This window comes from Pipistrellus hanaki (genome assembly GCF_964339955.1).
Source record: "Pipistrellus hanaki genome assembly, chromosome: 2".
Classification (NCBI taxonomy): Eukaryota; Metazoa; Chordata; class Mammalia; order Chiroptera; family Vespertilionidae; genus Pipistrellus; species Pipistrellus hanaki.
The window spans coordinates 188,625,964-188,640,409 of NC_140504.1; the positions used below are offsets into that span (position 1 = coordinate 188,625,964).

The 14,446-nt window shown below is 61.4% G+C and overlaps 1 protein-coding gene across 8 annotated transcripts in view; it reads left to right on the plus strand.

The window, feature by feature from the left end:
• The window catches only part of RAP1GAP (RAP1 GTPase activating protein), a 64,754-nt gene that overhangs the window by 33,788 nt on the left and 16,520 nt on the right, over nucleotides 1-14,446 (plus strand). For 5 of the 8 annotated variants that reach the window (XM_084874916.1, XM_084874910.1, XM_084874909.1 and 2 more), the window contains exons 3-10: nucleotides 1,417-1,510; nucleotides 7,845-7,880; nucleotides 8,913-8,960; nucleotides 10,188-10,226; nucleotides 10,596-10,781; nucleotides 13,469-13,572; nucleotides 13,818-13,896; nucleotides 14,302-14,355. In XM_084874916.1, coding sequence (XP_084731042.1) covers nucleotides 7,863-7,880; nucleotides 8,913-8,960; nucleotides 10,188-10,226; nucleotides 10,596-10,781; nucleotides 13,469-13,572; nucleotides 13,818-13,896; nucleotides 14,302-14,355 — 528 coding nt within the window. In that variant the 5' untranslated portion in view covers nucleotides 1,417-1,510; nucleotides 7,845-7,862. Of the gene's footprint in view, nucleotides 1-1,416; nucleotides 1,511-3,877; nucleotides 3,996-5,520; nucleotides 5,706-7,844; nucleotides 7,881-8,912; nucleotides 8,961-10,187; nucleotides 10,227-10,595; nucleotides 10,782-13,468; nucleotides 13,573-13,817; nucleotides 13,897-14,301; nucleotides 14,356-14,446 lie in introns of those variants that run through there. The other 3 variants (XM_084874912.1, XM_084874914.1, XM_084874913.1) reach the window with 2 other exon arrangements.

Genomic DNA, 14,446 nt, shown 5'->3' on the forward strand with positions numbered 1-14,446 from the left:
CTCCCTATTGCCAACCTTCATTGAGACATTCAACTCCTCAACAAATACCTAATGAGATCCAAGATCCTAACTCGGGGAGCCAGAGGTCACCATGAAGGAATGAATAGCGAAGAATTTGTTGGGTGGATAGTAGCTGCCCAGGCTCTAGGTGAATTTTTTTTTTTGAAACTGAGGCCGATAGGAGTGTCAATTATGGTCACACATACCTCCCCCACCCCGGTGCCACTGTCCCCATGTCTGTTCTGGGTCAAGGCCTTCCTTTTAGGACGCACCCCCGGGAGGTGAAGAGGAGGCTGCAACAGGGCTGGGGCTGGTTCCTCGGGCCGCTTCTCCTACTAGACGAGGTGGGCTGAGGGGTCAGCAGGGGGCAGAGGTGGGCTGAGGGGTCAGCAGGGGGCAGAGGTGGGCTGAGGGGAGTCAGCAGGGGGGCCCAGAGCCCCTCAGGGTCTCCCTCCTGGGCCAGGTTTCTGCAGGCTCGCCCCCTCCCGGGGTGTGGCAGTGCCAGCTTCTCCTGACTCAAGCGGCTGGTGCTGCTGAGGATCACCTGGCGGCCGAGTGACACAGCCTCTTGGCGGATGGGCGTGGATGCAGCCACCTCAGGGTGGCCCTAGGCAGCCGGCAGAAGCCAGGCTGCTCCCCAGCCCTGGGCTCCCTGGGTCCCGGGAAGCACTGTCCCTGGAGGTGGCCTCCTCAGCAGGCTTTCTAGGATGACGGCGCTGACTTACCCTCACCGGACCAGTTTCCTGTCCTCAGGGAAGGGCGTGGTGTGGGCACAGGGTTCGGGCTTGCCGTCGGCCGGGCCTCAGATGCTGGCTCGGCTGCTGACCAGCTGTGTGACCTCCACATACCTCTGGGTCCTTGTCTGTCCGGTGGGAATACCAGTGTGGTGAGCAGGCTGTGCCTTCAGGCCAGAGTGCGGGGCGTGGCACAGAGCCCGGCACCCAGTAGGCCCAGTGAGAGTCAGGTAATTCTATTGTCAACAACAACAGCCAGCAGCCTGTCAGTCCGAAGGCCGCTGCCTCCCTGAGGCTCAGGAAGAGGTCCATAGAGGCTGGAGCATCCTGCTTAAACCAGAGGCTTGGGCTCGGCCATCTACAGCAACCCTCCCTGCCTCAGTCTGCCCATCTTCAGAACGGGCTGTGGACACCCTCTTGGCTGGAGTATGCGGGAGGGAGGGCCCGTGGAGCGTGTAGGGAGAGACCCTGTGCACATCTGTGGTCTCTGGGGAAGGAGAGCCTGGTTAGCGGCCCCGCTCAGCAAGCTCCTCCTCTTCCTCCTCCTGGGCAGCACCGGACCCACTCCTCCGTGGAATCTGTGTCCCCTCGCGTCCCCCAACTCGGCGGTTGACTCTTCCTCCCCAAGTTCTCAAATCTCCCCACTGAGGCTCTCCCTGACCTCAGACTCTTTCTCTCCCAGGAGGAGTGATGGGCAGAACCAGCGCTTCCCTCAGGCACTAGACCTGCCGAGAGTGGACTCAGTCTCCCCACCCGCTGCTTCACTCTACCCAAAGGTGAGTGCCCGCTCCCCGCTGCCCTGGCCTGGAGATGCCCAAATGAGCACCGGGCAGAGGTAAAATGTTCCTCACCTCTGGGTGGGCCTGGCACAGGCTAGGAGGTTGAATGGGGGGGGGTCTGTGGCATGGCTGGGGGTGGGGGAGAACAGCCGGGAATAAACTGGCTCAAGTATTCTTTTTTTTAAAAAAAATTGATTTTAGAGAGAGGAAGGGAGAGAGAAACATCTGTCCTGCGCGCACCCCGATGGGGGGATCGAACCCACAACCTGGGTGTGCGTCCTGACCAGGAATGGAACCCACCACGTTTTGGTGTATGGGTTGACGCTCCAACCCACTGAGCAACACTGGCCAGGGCACAACTATTCTTCATTTTCTTCATCATCATCACCATCAGTTTCCTCGTCTGTAAACCGGGGATAACGGCAGTGCCCGCTTCCCAGGGCTGCGGTGAGGATTACATGGAAAAGTGCCAATAACGCGTTTCACACGCAATGCCTGGGCTGGAGTAAAGGCCCTGTGAACGAGGCTGTTGTTGTTATCATGGAAATCAGATGTTCACCCGGAACCTGATTAGTGTCAGACTTTGAGCTCGGTGCCAAGTGGCCAGTAACCAGCCAGGCACAGACCCTGCCCTCGAGGAGCTGGAGTCCAGATTAGAGAGAGAGAGAATTAAACTTCTGCAGAGCATCACGTGCCAGGAATAAAGGCTAGCATTGATTGAGATTTACCGTGGGCCCCGTGGACACTTAATGCTCTACATACAGCATTTCATTTCATCCTCAAATAATAGCTTCTATCCGTCCCATTTTGCAGATGAGAAAATGAAGGCTCAGAGAGGTTAAGTTTCTCATTCAAAGACACCCAGTAGGATGTTATGGCGTCATGACTGTAACTCAAGCTGTTTGCCCAGAGGGCCTGGTCTGGTGGCCTCTCTGATGCCAAGGATCACAGGCCTGTACTGCAATACCCTGTACGGTTCTAAAGCGTGTTCACACGCATCATGCCTCTTGGTCCTGTCATTAAACTCGGGTGGCAGGCATTATCCAGCCATGTGGGGGTCCTGTGGACAGGATCAGGGGATCCTGGCCTACTTCCTGTGTCTGGGCATCAGCTCAAGACGGGCCATGTGGGCCCTGGGGCTCGGCTGGAAGGGAGTGACTCGGGTTTGTGAGTGAGCATCTGGGCGGAGGCCTGTGTTCGCACCAGTGCTGCGTGCCCTTGGACTGTCCCTTCTCTTTCTGGCCTCAGTCTTCCAGCCGGAGAATGAGAGTTGGACCAGCCCGTCACCCCGAGTCCTGCTGCCCAGCCAGCCTGAGGCTGCCCTTCCTGGATAAGTTCTGAGATGCCTCCCCTTGGGCTCCTGGCCTCCACCCAGTCTGCCTAGAAACCTCCGTTTGTGCCAACACAGCCCAGATGGGAGGCTCCAGACAATCCACCCTCCCCCAGAACCAAGTGGACCGCAGTCTGTGGATCACCCTCCTTCAACAGGAGGGAGCCAGGGGCCAGAGAGAGTGAGCAAGTCCGCTGGACCCCCAGCAAACCAGCGGTGGAGCTGAGGGAACCAGGCCGGCGACGCCCTGTCCGCCCCCTCGCCCAGCTCCCCTAACTCTGCACACGTGTATGAGGTGATGGAGCCAGTGAGAGGGGCAGGAGGTCTCCCTGTGCCAGCGGGCACCTCCCTGCCCCTCTCGGGGCCTCCGTTTCCTCATCTGTAAAATAGAGGGGACACTTGGTTCTCTACCCACTTAGCCAGCTTGCAATGGAGAGATAACCCTGAAAGTAACTTTGGAAAGTAGAAATCAGGAAGCTGAACTATTTCCAGGATTACATCCCTGGGGTAGGACAGGACACCCAGGAGGGACTCCCTTCATTGAGAAGCCCCTTGAGCTACCCAGGACCTTCCTACCCTGCCCCCTCAGAGGGGTTTCTTCACGTGGGGATTCCGAAGTCTGCACAGACATATGTATGCACGCGGACACAATCATGTGTCTGCACATGTGTGCTGAAACTCGCACGCATACACATGCAAGCATGTATAGATACATGTGTACAAACACACACGGCCAGGATGTCCAGGCACACACAGTTACACCCTGTCCCAGGCACACACACGCACACATACAGCTGCTGCACCCCTGCCCCCACCCCCTCCGCTCCACCTGGCACACAGGCATCTCCGGCGGCGATAGGAGCAGGTCTCGCCTCCTCCCAGTGTGGGAATGGATGTTTCTCTGGTAGCTTTTTGCTGGGTGCCCGGAAGTGCTCAGGCCTGGAAGTGCCTGCAAAAATCAATATTTGCTGCTGTTAATTATTAAAAACAAAGCTACACCATGTCTGGAACACACATCTCTGGAGTTCCCACTGGCTCCCTGGGCTCCAGCCTGACCCGGGGCCAGGTCTGGGGGGCAGGAAGGCGGAGTGCCTTTCTTCCAGGGGCCGTGGTTTGGAGATGGAGGTGCCAGCAGCTCCTTCAGGATGCCAGGTTGGTCCCTGAGCTGGTGGGCAGCCCTGCGCCTGCAGGGTCCAGAGCAGCTGGTATAGGCGTGACCACAGCTCAGGAAGGAATGGCTGCTTTCCCAGCATCTGTCTGGGAAGGGGCTGCTGAGGCCCCGGCCCTGCCCCCGAGGTGCAGGGGCAGACACAATGGGGGGTCAGCCTATTTTATAGGGGGGAAACTGAGGGTTACAGAGATGGCCGGTTCTCACTCAGGTTCACCCAGCAAGTTGTAGCAAGGGCAGAGATGGAACCCGTATGTATGTCCTGAAGTCTGCTCCATATGGCGGCACCTTGGCAGGCCCTCCCCAGGCATTGTGGTGTCTCCCCCAGGGTCAGGGGCAATTAGGGCAGAGGAGGGGCTAGTTAGAGCCAGGTATGGTCTGGGGCCTGGGGAAGGGAGAGAACAGGCCAGCCACTGTCTGGCATTGGGGAACAGGACGAGAGGAGGAGGGAGGGGAGAGCAACTCCAGACCTTTCCCTGGATTTCTAGTTCTGCCTTTCCTAGCTATGTGATTACCTATATATATTTTTATTTTATTTTATTATTTTATTATTTTATTTTATTGACTTCAGAGAGGGAGGGAGAAGGAGAGAGAGAGAGAGAGAAATCATCAATCAGCTGCCTCCTGTATGCCCCACATTGGGGATCGAGCCCTCAACCAGGGCATGTGCCCTGATAGGAATCAAACTGTGACCTCCTGGTTCACAGATCGATGCTCAACCACTGGGCCACACCAGCCAGGCGCTAGCTTTGTGATCTTGAGCGTGATATTTCACCTTTAGAATCAGTTTTCTTTTTTTTTCTTTTTTTTTAAAATACATTTTATTGATTTTTCACAGAGAGGAAGGGAGAGAGATAGAGAGCTAGAAACGACGATGAGAGAGAAACATCGACCAGCTGCCTCCTGCACACCCCCTACTGGGGATGTGCCCGCAACCAATGTACATGCCCCTGACCAGAATCGAACCTGGGACCTCCCATTCCGCAGACCGACGCTCTACCACTGAGCCAAACCTTTTTCGGCTAGAGTCAGTTTTCTTTCCTGTAAAGTGGGAACGACACCCGCAGCTCCTGGGCGGTGGGAGAGAATGAGATTGGTTAAGGGTCCAGCATTCAGTAGGTCCTCAAGAAAAGTCTCCAAGGTAACCCACTTCTTAACCTGCCTGGCTTCCCAGCCAGTCCCAAGAACCCCGTCCCATCCCGGAGGCCCTGAGGCCGGGTGCCCGAAGTCTGGGAAGCCAGAGAAGGCGGAGTGGGGTGCGCCGGGGCGAGCCTGGGGGTGCCGGAGACCCCGTGCGCTCAAGTCTTCCAACTCTCCGGCTAGTGCGCGCAGGCGCAGTGTCCGGGGCCGCGGTCGGGCCGCTGGGGGGAGAGGGGCGGGCGGGGGCGGGGTCTCGGTGTCCCCGCCCCGGATCCCGCAGCCCCGCCCCCGTCCCGCGCCGCCCGTACCTGGCGCCCCGCCCCCTCCGGCCCGGCCGCCCGGCGAGCCCAGCGCAGGCAGCGCCGCCGGGAGCCGGAGCCGGAGCCGGAGCCGGAGCGGGGCGCCGCGGAGCCCGGGCCGGAGCCGCGGGGCCAACCGGAGCGCCCCCGGGGCGGGGCTGCGCGCGGGCCGGCCTCGGGATGGCACAGCTGCGGCCCCCGGCGCCCCCCGGCCGCCCGCGGAGGGGCTCGCTGCCCGCTGGGGCCGGCTGGCAGGTGAGGATCGAGGCGAGGTGGCCCGGCCCAGGGGCTCTCGCCGGGTCAGCCCGACTTCCCTGGAGCCGGCAGCGCTGCCCCGGCCCGGGCGCGTCCTAGAGGGGGTGTGAGCTCGCTCCGGGCTGACTCCGTGCCACGGCGGCCGCGGGCACACCCCTGCCCGAGGGCCGGGCTTGGGGCTCTCCGGCCACTGCCCACGGAACGGACAGGGCGCAGGTGGTGGGACCGTGGCTGTGAGTGTGTGTGTGTGTGTGTGTGCGTGTGTGAATGTGTGTGTGTGTGTGTGTGTGCGCACGCACGCTCCAGCTTGGGGACCATTCCTCCATCCCCTGCCCCTTCCAGGTGTGTGTGTCCGTGTAACTTTGCGTGGCGCGCTGGGCACTTGGCTCACAGTCCCCCGTGTGTCGGCATCGGAGGCTGTGGCTGTGGGTGTCACTTGTTGCTGTGTGAACACACTGGTGACACCGCCATGTGTCAGTGTTGATGTGACTCCCGCTGCATTGTTCCTGACCCTGTTAGGTCACCATGAGGTGGGGGACATCAGTGCACCCTGTCGCTGCTGGGCTGGAGTTGTGTAGGCACAGGGTGCCGGGTGGACAGGCGTGTCTGCCTGCCTGCCCTGCAGGTGTGTGTGTGGTCTCTGCTCGAACAGCCTGAGGGATTGTATCGTCCCAGCTCGGAAGCACTGGGTGTGGCACAGGTAGCCATGGGTCAGTGTCACATGGGGAGGGTTTTGTCCCTGGGGTCAGGCCTCAGAGTGTACACATGGTGTGTGTGTGTGTGTGTGTGTGAGAGAGAGAGAGAGAGAGAGAGGAGAAATATGAGTGGTGTGTACTCAACTGGGTGTGAGGGCCATGCCGTGACCCTCACCCTTGGTGATAACCACTCCGCAGTTGCCATGTGCTTTTCCTTTTTCTCAAAACTCACCGAACGAGGTGGGATCAGGTCCTTCGTGCCTGCTCCGCAGGGTGTGTGACTCCGCGGGAAGGTGCGTGGGAGTGGGGCTCTGTAGCGGAGTTTCCATGAACGTGCCCGCCTGTGTCGTGAGAGCCTGCTGCTGTGTCTCCACACGCAGACCTGGTGTTTGTGTAGCTTCGTGTGCCATTGCTGGCATGCAGGTCTGCACAGGGGTGGGTTTGCGTGCATGCGTGTGTGTGTGTGTGTGTGTGTGTGTGGTTCTTGTACACGGACCTGTGTAGGAGGGGGGTGCTGTTGTGTAACTTAGGACACCGGCACGGGTGTTTGCTGGCTAGTGTATAGCTCTGAGCCTCAGAGTGGGTGTGCAGAGACCCCGTGGGACTGTGTTTGCTTTCTTTGGTACAGTGAGATGTTTCAATATTGGTGTGTAGGCCTGTGCGTGTGTGTTTGAGCGAGCGAGTGAGAGAGAGAGAGAGAGAGAGGAGAGAGAGGGGGGAGTATGCGTTTCCTGGTGCCCAGCCCCGCAGCACATGTGTGTGAGCTCAGGCTTATGCCCATGCAGAAGCCTGATCCTCACGGGGCCGCAGGAGCTGGGAGGGGCTGGGGGAGGGGCGCCCTCCCGGAGACTCTGGGGGCTTCCCAGGCCCAGCCCCTGCCCCACCGGCCTTCACGGTGCGCCTTCCAGGAAGGCTCACGGGGAGTTGGCGCTGGAGAGGCTGAAGCTGCCAAGGCAGCTGGCAGATGCCCGATTAACCCTGCGTGCGCCCTGGCCAGCCACAGGAGAGGCAGTCTGCGGGCTGCACGGGCACTCGCACACACGCGCGTTGGGCCACTGGGACGCCCCAGTGTCCTCTCCCCCAACAGCCCCCGGCCCCACTGCTGGAGGGTGAGGGAGGAACCCCAGACCCTCCTGAGGGTCCCAGCGAAGCTCCTCTCTGGAGCTGGCACCTGGGCTCTTCTCGGGTGCATGGGCCTGTCCTGGCACTGCCAGCCTGGTAGCGACACGGGGACGCTGTGTCTCTCCCCAAGGGTCACGCCCCTCTGTCCGAGGCGCCAGGGGAAGGGCTGCCCTGCGGGGCCCGGGCTCTGGGTGGACAGGCCCAGGGTGGGGCTGGTCAGAGTTAGAGGGACCGGATGGATCGGTGCAGACACCTTGGGGCTCAGCAGGATCAGCCGGACCACCCTGAGGCCTGACCCGCTCTCTCCCCGTCTCTGTTGCAGAACACAGATCTGTTTGAGATGATTGAGAAGATGCAGGTGAGGCTGGACCCATTGCCCCTCCCTGGGGGCCGGGCTGGGGGGGGCGGCCACACCTCTCTGCAGACAGGCCATGCCGGGCGGAGCTGGGGGCAGTGTGTTGTCCAGAGCTCTCTGTCCGGAGTAGAGGATGGGGACCAGTAGGGCCCAACTTCCTGTCTGACCCTGGGGGCCCAGGTTCCACCTGTGTGCCTCCCTACCTCCCATCCCCCTCCTCTCACAGAACTGGGGTCTCCGCTTCAGCCCCGCAGGAGGTATGACAGACTCTGCAGGACCCTCGTGCACAGTGGGAGGAGGGGTGGATGCCAGGGCTCAGGGCAGCCAGCGCTGTGCCGCAGCGCGGGGGAGGTGCCGGTGAGCTAGGCGGCCCCGCCCCCGCTGCCTGACCCCTGCCCACCCTCCCCTGCCCAGCTCCCGGCTTCCAAGCCCTTGTCTGTTTGTGCAAGGGTCTGTGCTGGGAGGTGGTCAGGGGCTGGGATGAGCTGGAAAGCCCGCAGGAGCTTCCCTAATGTCAGTCCACCCCCTACACCCTCTCTCCTGCCCCCACCCATGTCTCTGCCTCTCTTCTTTAGTCCTCTGTGTCCATCTCCCCCCGCCCCCCCCCTCTCTTTTTCTTTCTCTCCCCCTCTCTCTCGTTCCCCCTCTCTGGCCTCTCCCTCACTCCCTCTCCCTCTCTTAACAACACGTATCTGTGTAGATGCAATAGCCTCCCTCCCGGCTCCCCACACTCACACAGGCACGCGCTCACCACCCTGCCCCCACTCCCCGCGGCAGGCATTCCAGCACTGAGCCCCGGGCCCCTCCCTGCCGCCGCCTCCCACAGCCCAGGTGACTTACCAGCCGCCCGCCGGGCCTGCAGAGGCCTGAGGGAGCAGCACCCTGCCCGGGGGTACCCCACCTCTGTGGGCTTTCCCCTTCCACACAGGAAGGGCCGTGAGCCCGGGGAGGGGGCGGGGGTGGCCCTGCAGCAAGCAGGGGAGGGGTGTGGAGGGTGGGAGAGGAGTAACAGGAGGTGCTGCCCTCTCTTTGCAGGGAAGCAGGATGGATGAACAGCGATGCTCCTTCCCACCACCCCTCAAAGTAGGTCTGAGCCACGACCCGCCCTTGGGCTTCCTCAGCGGCCGCCCCAAAGGGCTTGGGGATTGGGGCTGGGAAGAGCGTGCAGACTCCCTCCCTAGGGTGGGGGTGGGTCTGGGAAGTCTCACCACAGCTGCCCGCCCAGGAGCCAGCCCAGGAGAACCCACCCCTTTCATGAAGTAGTCCTCCTGCGGGCTGGGTGCTGGGGCGCCCACCTCCCTCCGGCCCTCTGGGAGTTCTGAGATGCATGGAGCCCCCCGCCCGGGCTGTAGGCCTGGGGCCTTCATTCCAGCTCCTCCCTGCCATCTTGCTGCAAACTCACCCTGCCTCTCCAGGCTGCCCTGCCCAGAGTTCAAGCCCCATCCCTCACACGAGGGCCTGCGTACACGGTTTTCCTGGAGGCCAGTTATGACAAGCAGTTGTAGAAAGACTCACTCAAACTCCTGCTCCCTGAAGCTCTTACCTGAAAGGCTGAGGGGGAGGGGATTTGAGGAGGGGTAGCCAGCTTGCCCCCCTCCCCCCATCCTCCCCTGAGGAGCCAGACAGGAAGCCGGGGACTGAAGGAGATGAAAGGAGGCTCTGGTTTAGTCTCACATCTTTCTTGGGGGGCAGGGGGGCTGCATGTGGCCTCTCCAGGTAGGCATATGGTTCTCTGGTTGGTGATCTGGGACCCCAGCCATCCAAGAAACTGGCAGCTGAGCCTGCGGGCGTGGGCTCAGGGTGCAGGGGTGAGAATTAAAGGGGCTGCATGGGCATAAGCCTGATTTTTATTCAGGGCTGGGGTTTTCGAAGTGTGGTCCTCAGACCAGCCCCCTCAGCACCACCTGGGAGCTGTGAGAATGTGAATTCTTGCCCCCCCCCCCTCCCAGACCTGGGGCATCAGAAAATCTGGGGTGGCTTGTAACCACCTGGGTTTAATTGAGCCCCCAGGCTGTTCTGATGCACCGAGAACCCCTGGTCTGGAGGTTCCTTGGGGGGGGGGGGGCGACACACACAGCGAGCTGCCTCCTCGCCCAGCAGGCCCAGGCCCAGAGGAGGCCGCCAGCACTCAGTGAGCTAAGCCTGCTTCAGCCCAGCCTCTCGGGGTCACCCCAAAGCAAGCCCTGCCTCACCTGTGAGGTGGGGAGATGCTCCCAGCCTGCTGCTGGCCAGACAAGGAGCATTGTGGGAGGCTGGGAGGAAGGGTCATGGTCCCAACCCGCCGGCCTCGGCCCTGCTTGTGTTTTGCAGACGGAGGAGGACTACATTCCCTACCCAAGTGTCCACGAGGTAACCCCCCGGAGCCCCCTGAGCCCACCCTCACCCCCAGCCGGAAGGCACTCCCACGGGGAGGCGGGAGGCCCCTTCTCCTCCCTCTCGGGAGTCGAACCTCCGTGAGAGACCCCGTCTACAGGCCAAGGACTTCTGAGCGCATCTGAACCCCAGGCCTCTGAGCCAAACGTTTCAGCCTCCGCCAAGGTCCTGCTCCTGGCTCTACCCGTCCCCACCCCACCCCACCCTTCGAGAACGGGACTTGGGGCTCCCTGTGGTGTGGGACCCACGTGGCCTCTGGGTTGTCCGTAGGTCTGCGCTGGGGAGTTGTCCTGGGGTCCCCGGTGGGATGTGGTGTGGGTGGCTCTCAACCGAGTCCCCCTTCAGGTCCTGGGGCGAGAGGGGCCTTTCCCCCTCATCCTGCTGCCCCAGTTTGGGGGCTACTGGATTGAAGGCACCAACCACGAAATCACCAGCATCCCCGAGGCAGAGCCGCTGCAGTCCCCCACGGCCAAGGTGAAGCTGGAGTGCAACCCCACCGCCCGCATCTACCGGAAGCACTTTCTCGGCAAGGTGGGTGGCCCGCCGGGATTGGGTCCGGGCCTGCGGGGGAGAGAGCCCTCGGGCTGGGTGACACGGCCCCAGAGCCCGGAGTCTCAGGGAGCATGCCTAGTGAATTCACTCATTCATTCAACAAACAACTGTTGCAAAAAGCAGTCTTAGGGCGGAATGGCCAATGGCAGGGATGCTACCGGGGCCTGCGTCCCGGCTCTGCCACTCACTGCGTTGGCCTGCAGGCCGGTGGCTGACCTCCCTGGGCCTGTGTCCTCAGCTGTGGAAACGGAGGTGATGGCGGTACCGCCTCAGAAGGCTGCTGCTGCAAGGCTTTCCTGACAGGGTGCTTGTGGAGTTTAGAATGGCGTCTAGCCAGTGTGCCTGGTCCTGTTCAAGGCACATGGTGTGGAGCGGCAGACAAGGCATACCCAGGCCCTGCCCTCAGGCAGCTTGAGGTGGGGGTGGGAAGACACAGTCATTTCATGGTGTGACCTGGGTGGATACAACCCTCACCCCATCACCAGCCCCCAGTGCAGGGGCCCTGCCTGGTCCCAACTTGCCAGAGGGTCCCCCAGCGGTGTTCCAGGCCAGAGTTATTGGGCCAGTCTGTGGGCGTGGGAGGGAGGTCCCTCGCTGGGACCCTGTACGTGCCCAGGTGCCTTCTCTGTGTCCCTTGTCTCTGAGGCGACAGGTGGTAGCGTGGCTCCAGGATCTCAGGACCTGGGCGGGAACCTGGGCTCTTCCGTTCCTTAATGGGGTGACCTCGGGCAAGCTATTTGGCCTTCCTGGGCCTGTTGCCTTACCTATTAAAACCAGGCAATAAAAGCACACTAAAACATAGAAAACCATACCTGACCCATAGCGAGTACTTGGCAAATGCTAGCTGCTGTTATCACATTTTAACTGAGTCCGTGAGATCAGGATTGCCTAGTCGTTCAGAAGAGGAAACGGGGGGCTCAGAGAGGGAAAGTGACGTGGTCAAGTTCACACAAGTACTGGGCGAAGAATCGACTTAGCTTTGGCTGACCTTCCCTCAAGACACGCTATGAAAATAGACAACAATATTGTCCTCTAGTTATGTAATGTGATGAATGCGGCTACAGTGACAATCTTATCACAGTACACGAACGCGTCAAAGTAACCCGTTATACACCTTAAATTTATAGCTATGTGTCCTATTTTTAAAAGGACATGCTTTGGGAAGGGCCCTGTTGCTAGGCGTGTGTATGCATGTGTGCACACACGTGTGTTGGGAGGAGGGGCTATTCCTTGGGCATGGGATTCTACCTCCAGCCGAGAGACCTGCATCCTGGCACCACTGTCCGGAGGCTCTTAGTGGGGTCTGGCAGCTGGTGGGATCTGGGGGACTGGGCCAGCTCAGCACATAGTTGGCACTCAGAAAAGTTTGCCAAGGAGTGACAGGGGACAGAGCGAGTGCCTCGAGCACAGAAGGACCTGAGGAGGTACACGTTGGGCATGATGGCCAGAGCGGAGGGGACGGGGGGGGGGGGGGGGGTGGGAGAGAGCCAGGCCCACCTCCTGCCTCCAGGTGGGGTGACTGGGGAAGCACCGGGGCCTGTCCTGGCAGAGGGCGGAGGTCAGGTTAACTTTGGGGACTGACTTTCTGGGACCCAGAGCCCACTTTCCCGCTGCACCCCTGGGGCTCCTTGGGCTCAGGCTCGGGGACTGGGGAAACTCCCCACCCTGAGGACCGGGCGCAGCCCTCCCTGCCAAGTGCCTGCCGCTCCCTCTCCGCAGATGGCACCAAGCACCTGGGGTTTTCCATCGCTCTGTGCCCAGGTGGGCTGAGGGGGACTCTGCCTCAGGTGCGCTCGGACTCTCCCTGTGCACATCCCCGGCCCTGCCTCCTCCTGGGCCTGCCCTCTGAGCACAGGCCTTCATGTTCCAACAGGACCGACTTCCAGGATGACTCCGGGGCGGGTGTGGCTGGGGAGCCTGCACGCTCCCAGGGCCGGGCTGCCCGGGGGAGCCCAGGCCAGGCTGGGCTGTGATCTCCCAGCTCTCCCGGCCCTGGGCTTTGGGACTTCCCCCCGGAGGGACCAGCCCTGGGCTCCTCTCCGGGGGAACCGTCCCTGCAGCGGCTTCCCCTGGGGCCGCTGGGATATTTCTCCCATTCCTCCCCACCTGCAGCTTCTTCCGGTGAGGCAGGAGGGCGGGAACCTGCCCGGTCAGCCGCCCAGGGTGTTCGTGAGATGTTTCACTTCCTGTTTCCCACGGGCCCTGGCTCCAGGGGCCACAGGTTGAGCAATCAGTCCGTCAGCGTATTTTCATGGAGCCCCTACTGTGTGCTCAGCGCCAAGAAAGGCAGGGCTGGGACACAGCTATGGAGATGCCAGACGGGGTCCTGGAACCGGTGAGAATCCAGAGAGGGGTTCCTATAAGTGTTCCTTAAACAGCTGCTCTGTGCCAGGCACTTTATCCCTGTCAGTCGCTGCCGCCATCCCACAGGGAGAAGGCCTTCCTCCCAGTTCGTAGACTGGGAAACTGAGGCACAGAAGGTGAGGTGATCTCCTCAGGCTCCCCAGCTGGCAGGTGGCCGAGTGAGGCTTGAATGCAGGTTCGTCTGGTGCTGTTGCCGGGTCACCGGCTGCCTGGTGAAGGGCCCCAGCTAGGAGCCAGCTGGCTTTCTTGTTTGGTTCTTATCCATGCTCACCCACTCCCCTGGCCTCTACCGCCCCCCACAGGAGCACTTCAATTACTACTCCCTGGACGCTGCCCTGGGCCACCTGGTCTTCTCACTCAAATACGACGTCATCGGGGACCAGGAGCACCTGCGGCTGCTGCTCAGGTGAGAGGGGTGAGGGGAGGGGCCCTGTGGCAGCAGGGTGGGCGGAGGTCTTGTAATCTGAGAATTCATCTCATGTCACCCACTCTCCTAATGGAGGCCCAGAGAGGGCCAGGGATTTGCCTGAGGCGGCACAGCACGTCAGTGCCCAGGCCAGGCCTGGCCCTCCCTGGGCTCTTTCTCCGGGTGGAGGGGCTCCCGTCTCCCTTCCCGGGGCCCAGCCTTTCACCGGGGGCTTTCTCCTCCAGGACCAAGTGCCGGACATACCACGATGTCATCCCCATCTCCTGCCTCACCGAGTTCCCCAACGTGGTCCAGATGGCAAAGGTGAGGCCTCTGCTCCGTGAGGGGGTCCCCTCTGCACCCCCCTGGGGGGCGGGCACCCAGCGTGAGGGCTGTGGCTAAGCCTCAGCGTGCTCTCCTCTTCAGCTCAGGGCCTAGCCCCGTGTGCTGCGGCCCCGTCCCTGAGGTTCTGCCGCTCACCTGCCCCATGCTGGGCCCTGTCCCCTGCCTGTGTGTGTGGGCGCTGTTTTAGAGCACTTTCAGAAACGGGGGACCCCCGTTCTCCTCGCCCCATTCTGAGCAGCAGGGAGCCCACAGAATTGCTTCCGCCTTGGTTGTTTTCTCTCCTTTCTGCACCGTGTCTTCCCCCTCCTCCCGCCTTGGCCTGGGAGGCCCAGAGGGGCCCCCCTCCTCCTGTCCCTGCCTCTACCCCCATGTCTCCTCCTGCAGCTGGTGTGCGAGGATGTGAATGTGGATCGATTCTATCCTGTGCTGTACCCCAAGGTACGGCGGGCCCTGGGCGCTGCTCACTGAAGGGGGTGGGTAACACGGGCACTGAGCCTTTACGGGCACCTGCAGTGTGCAGGGCATTCTT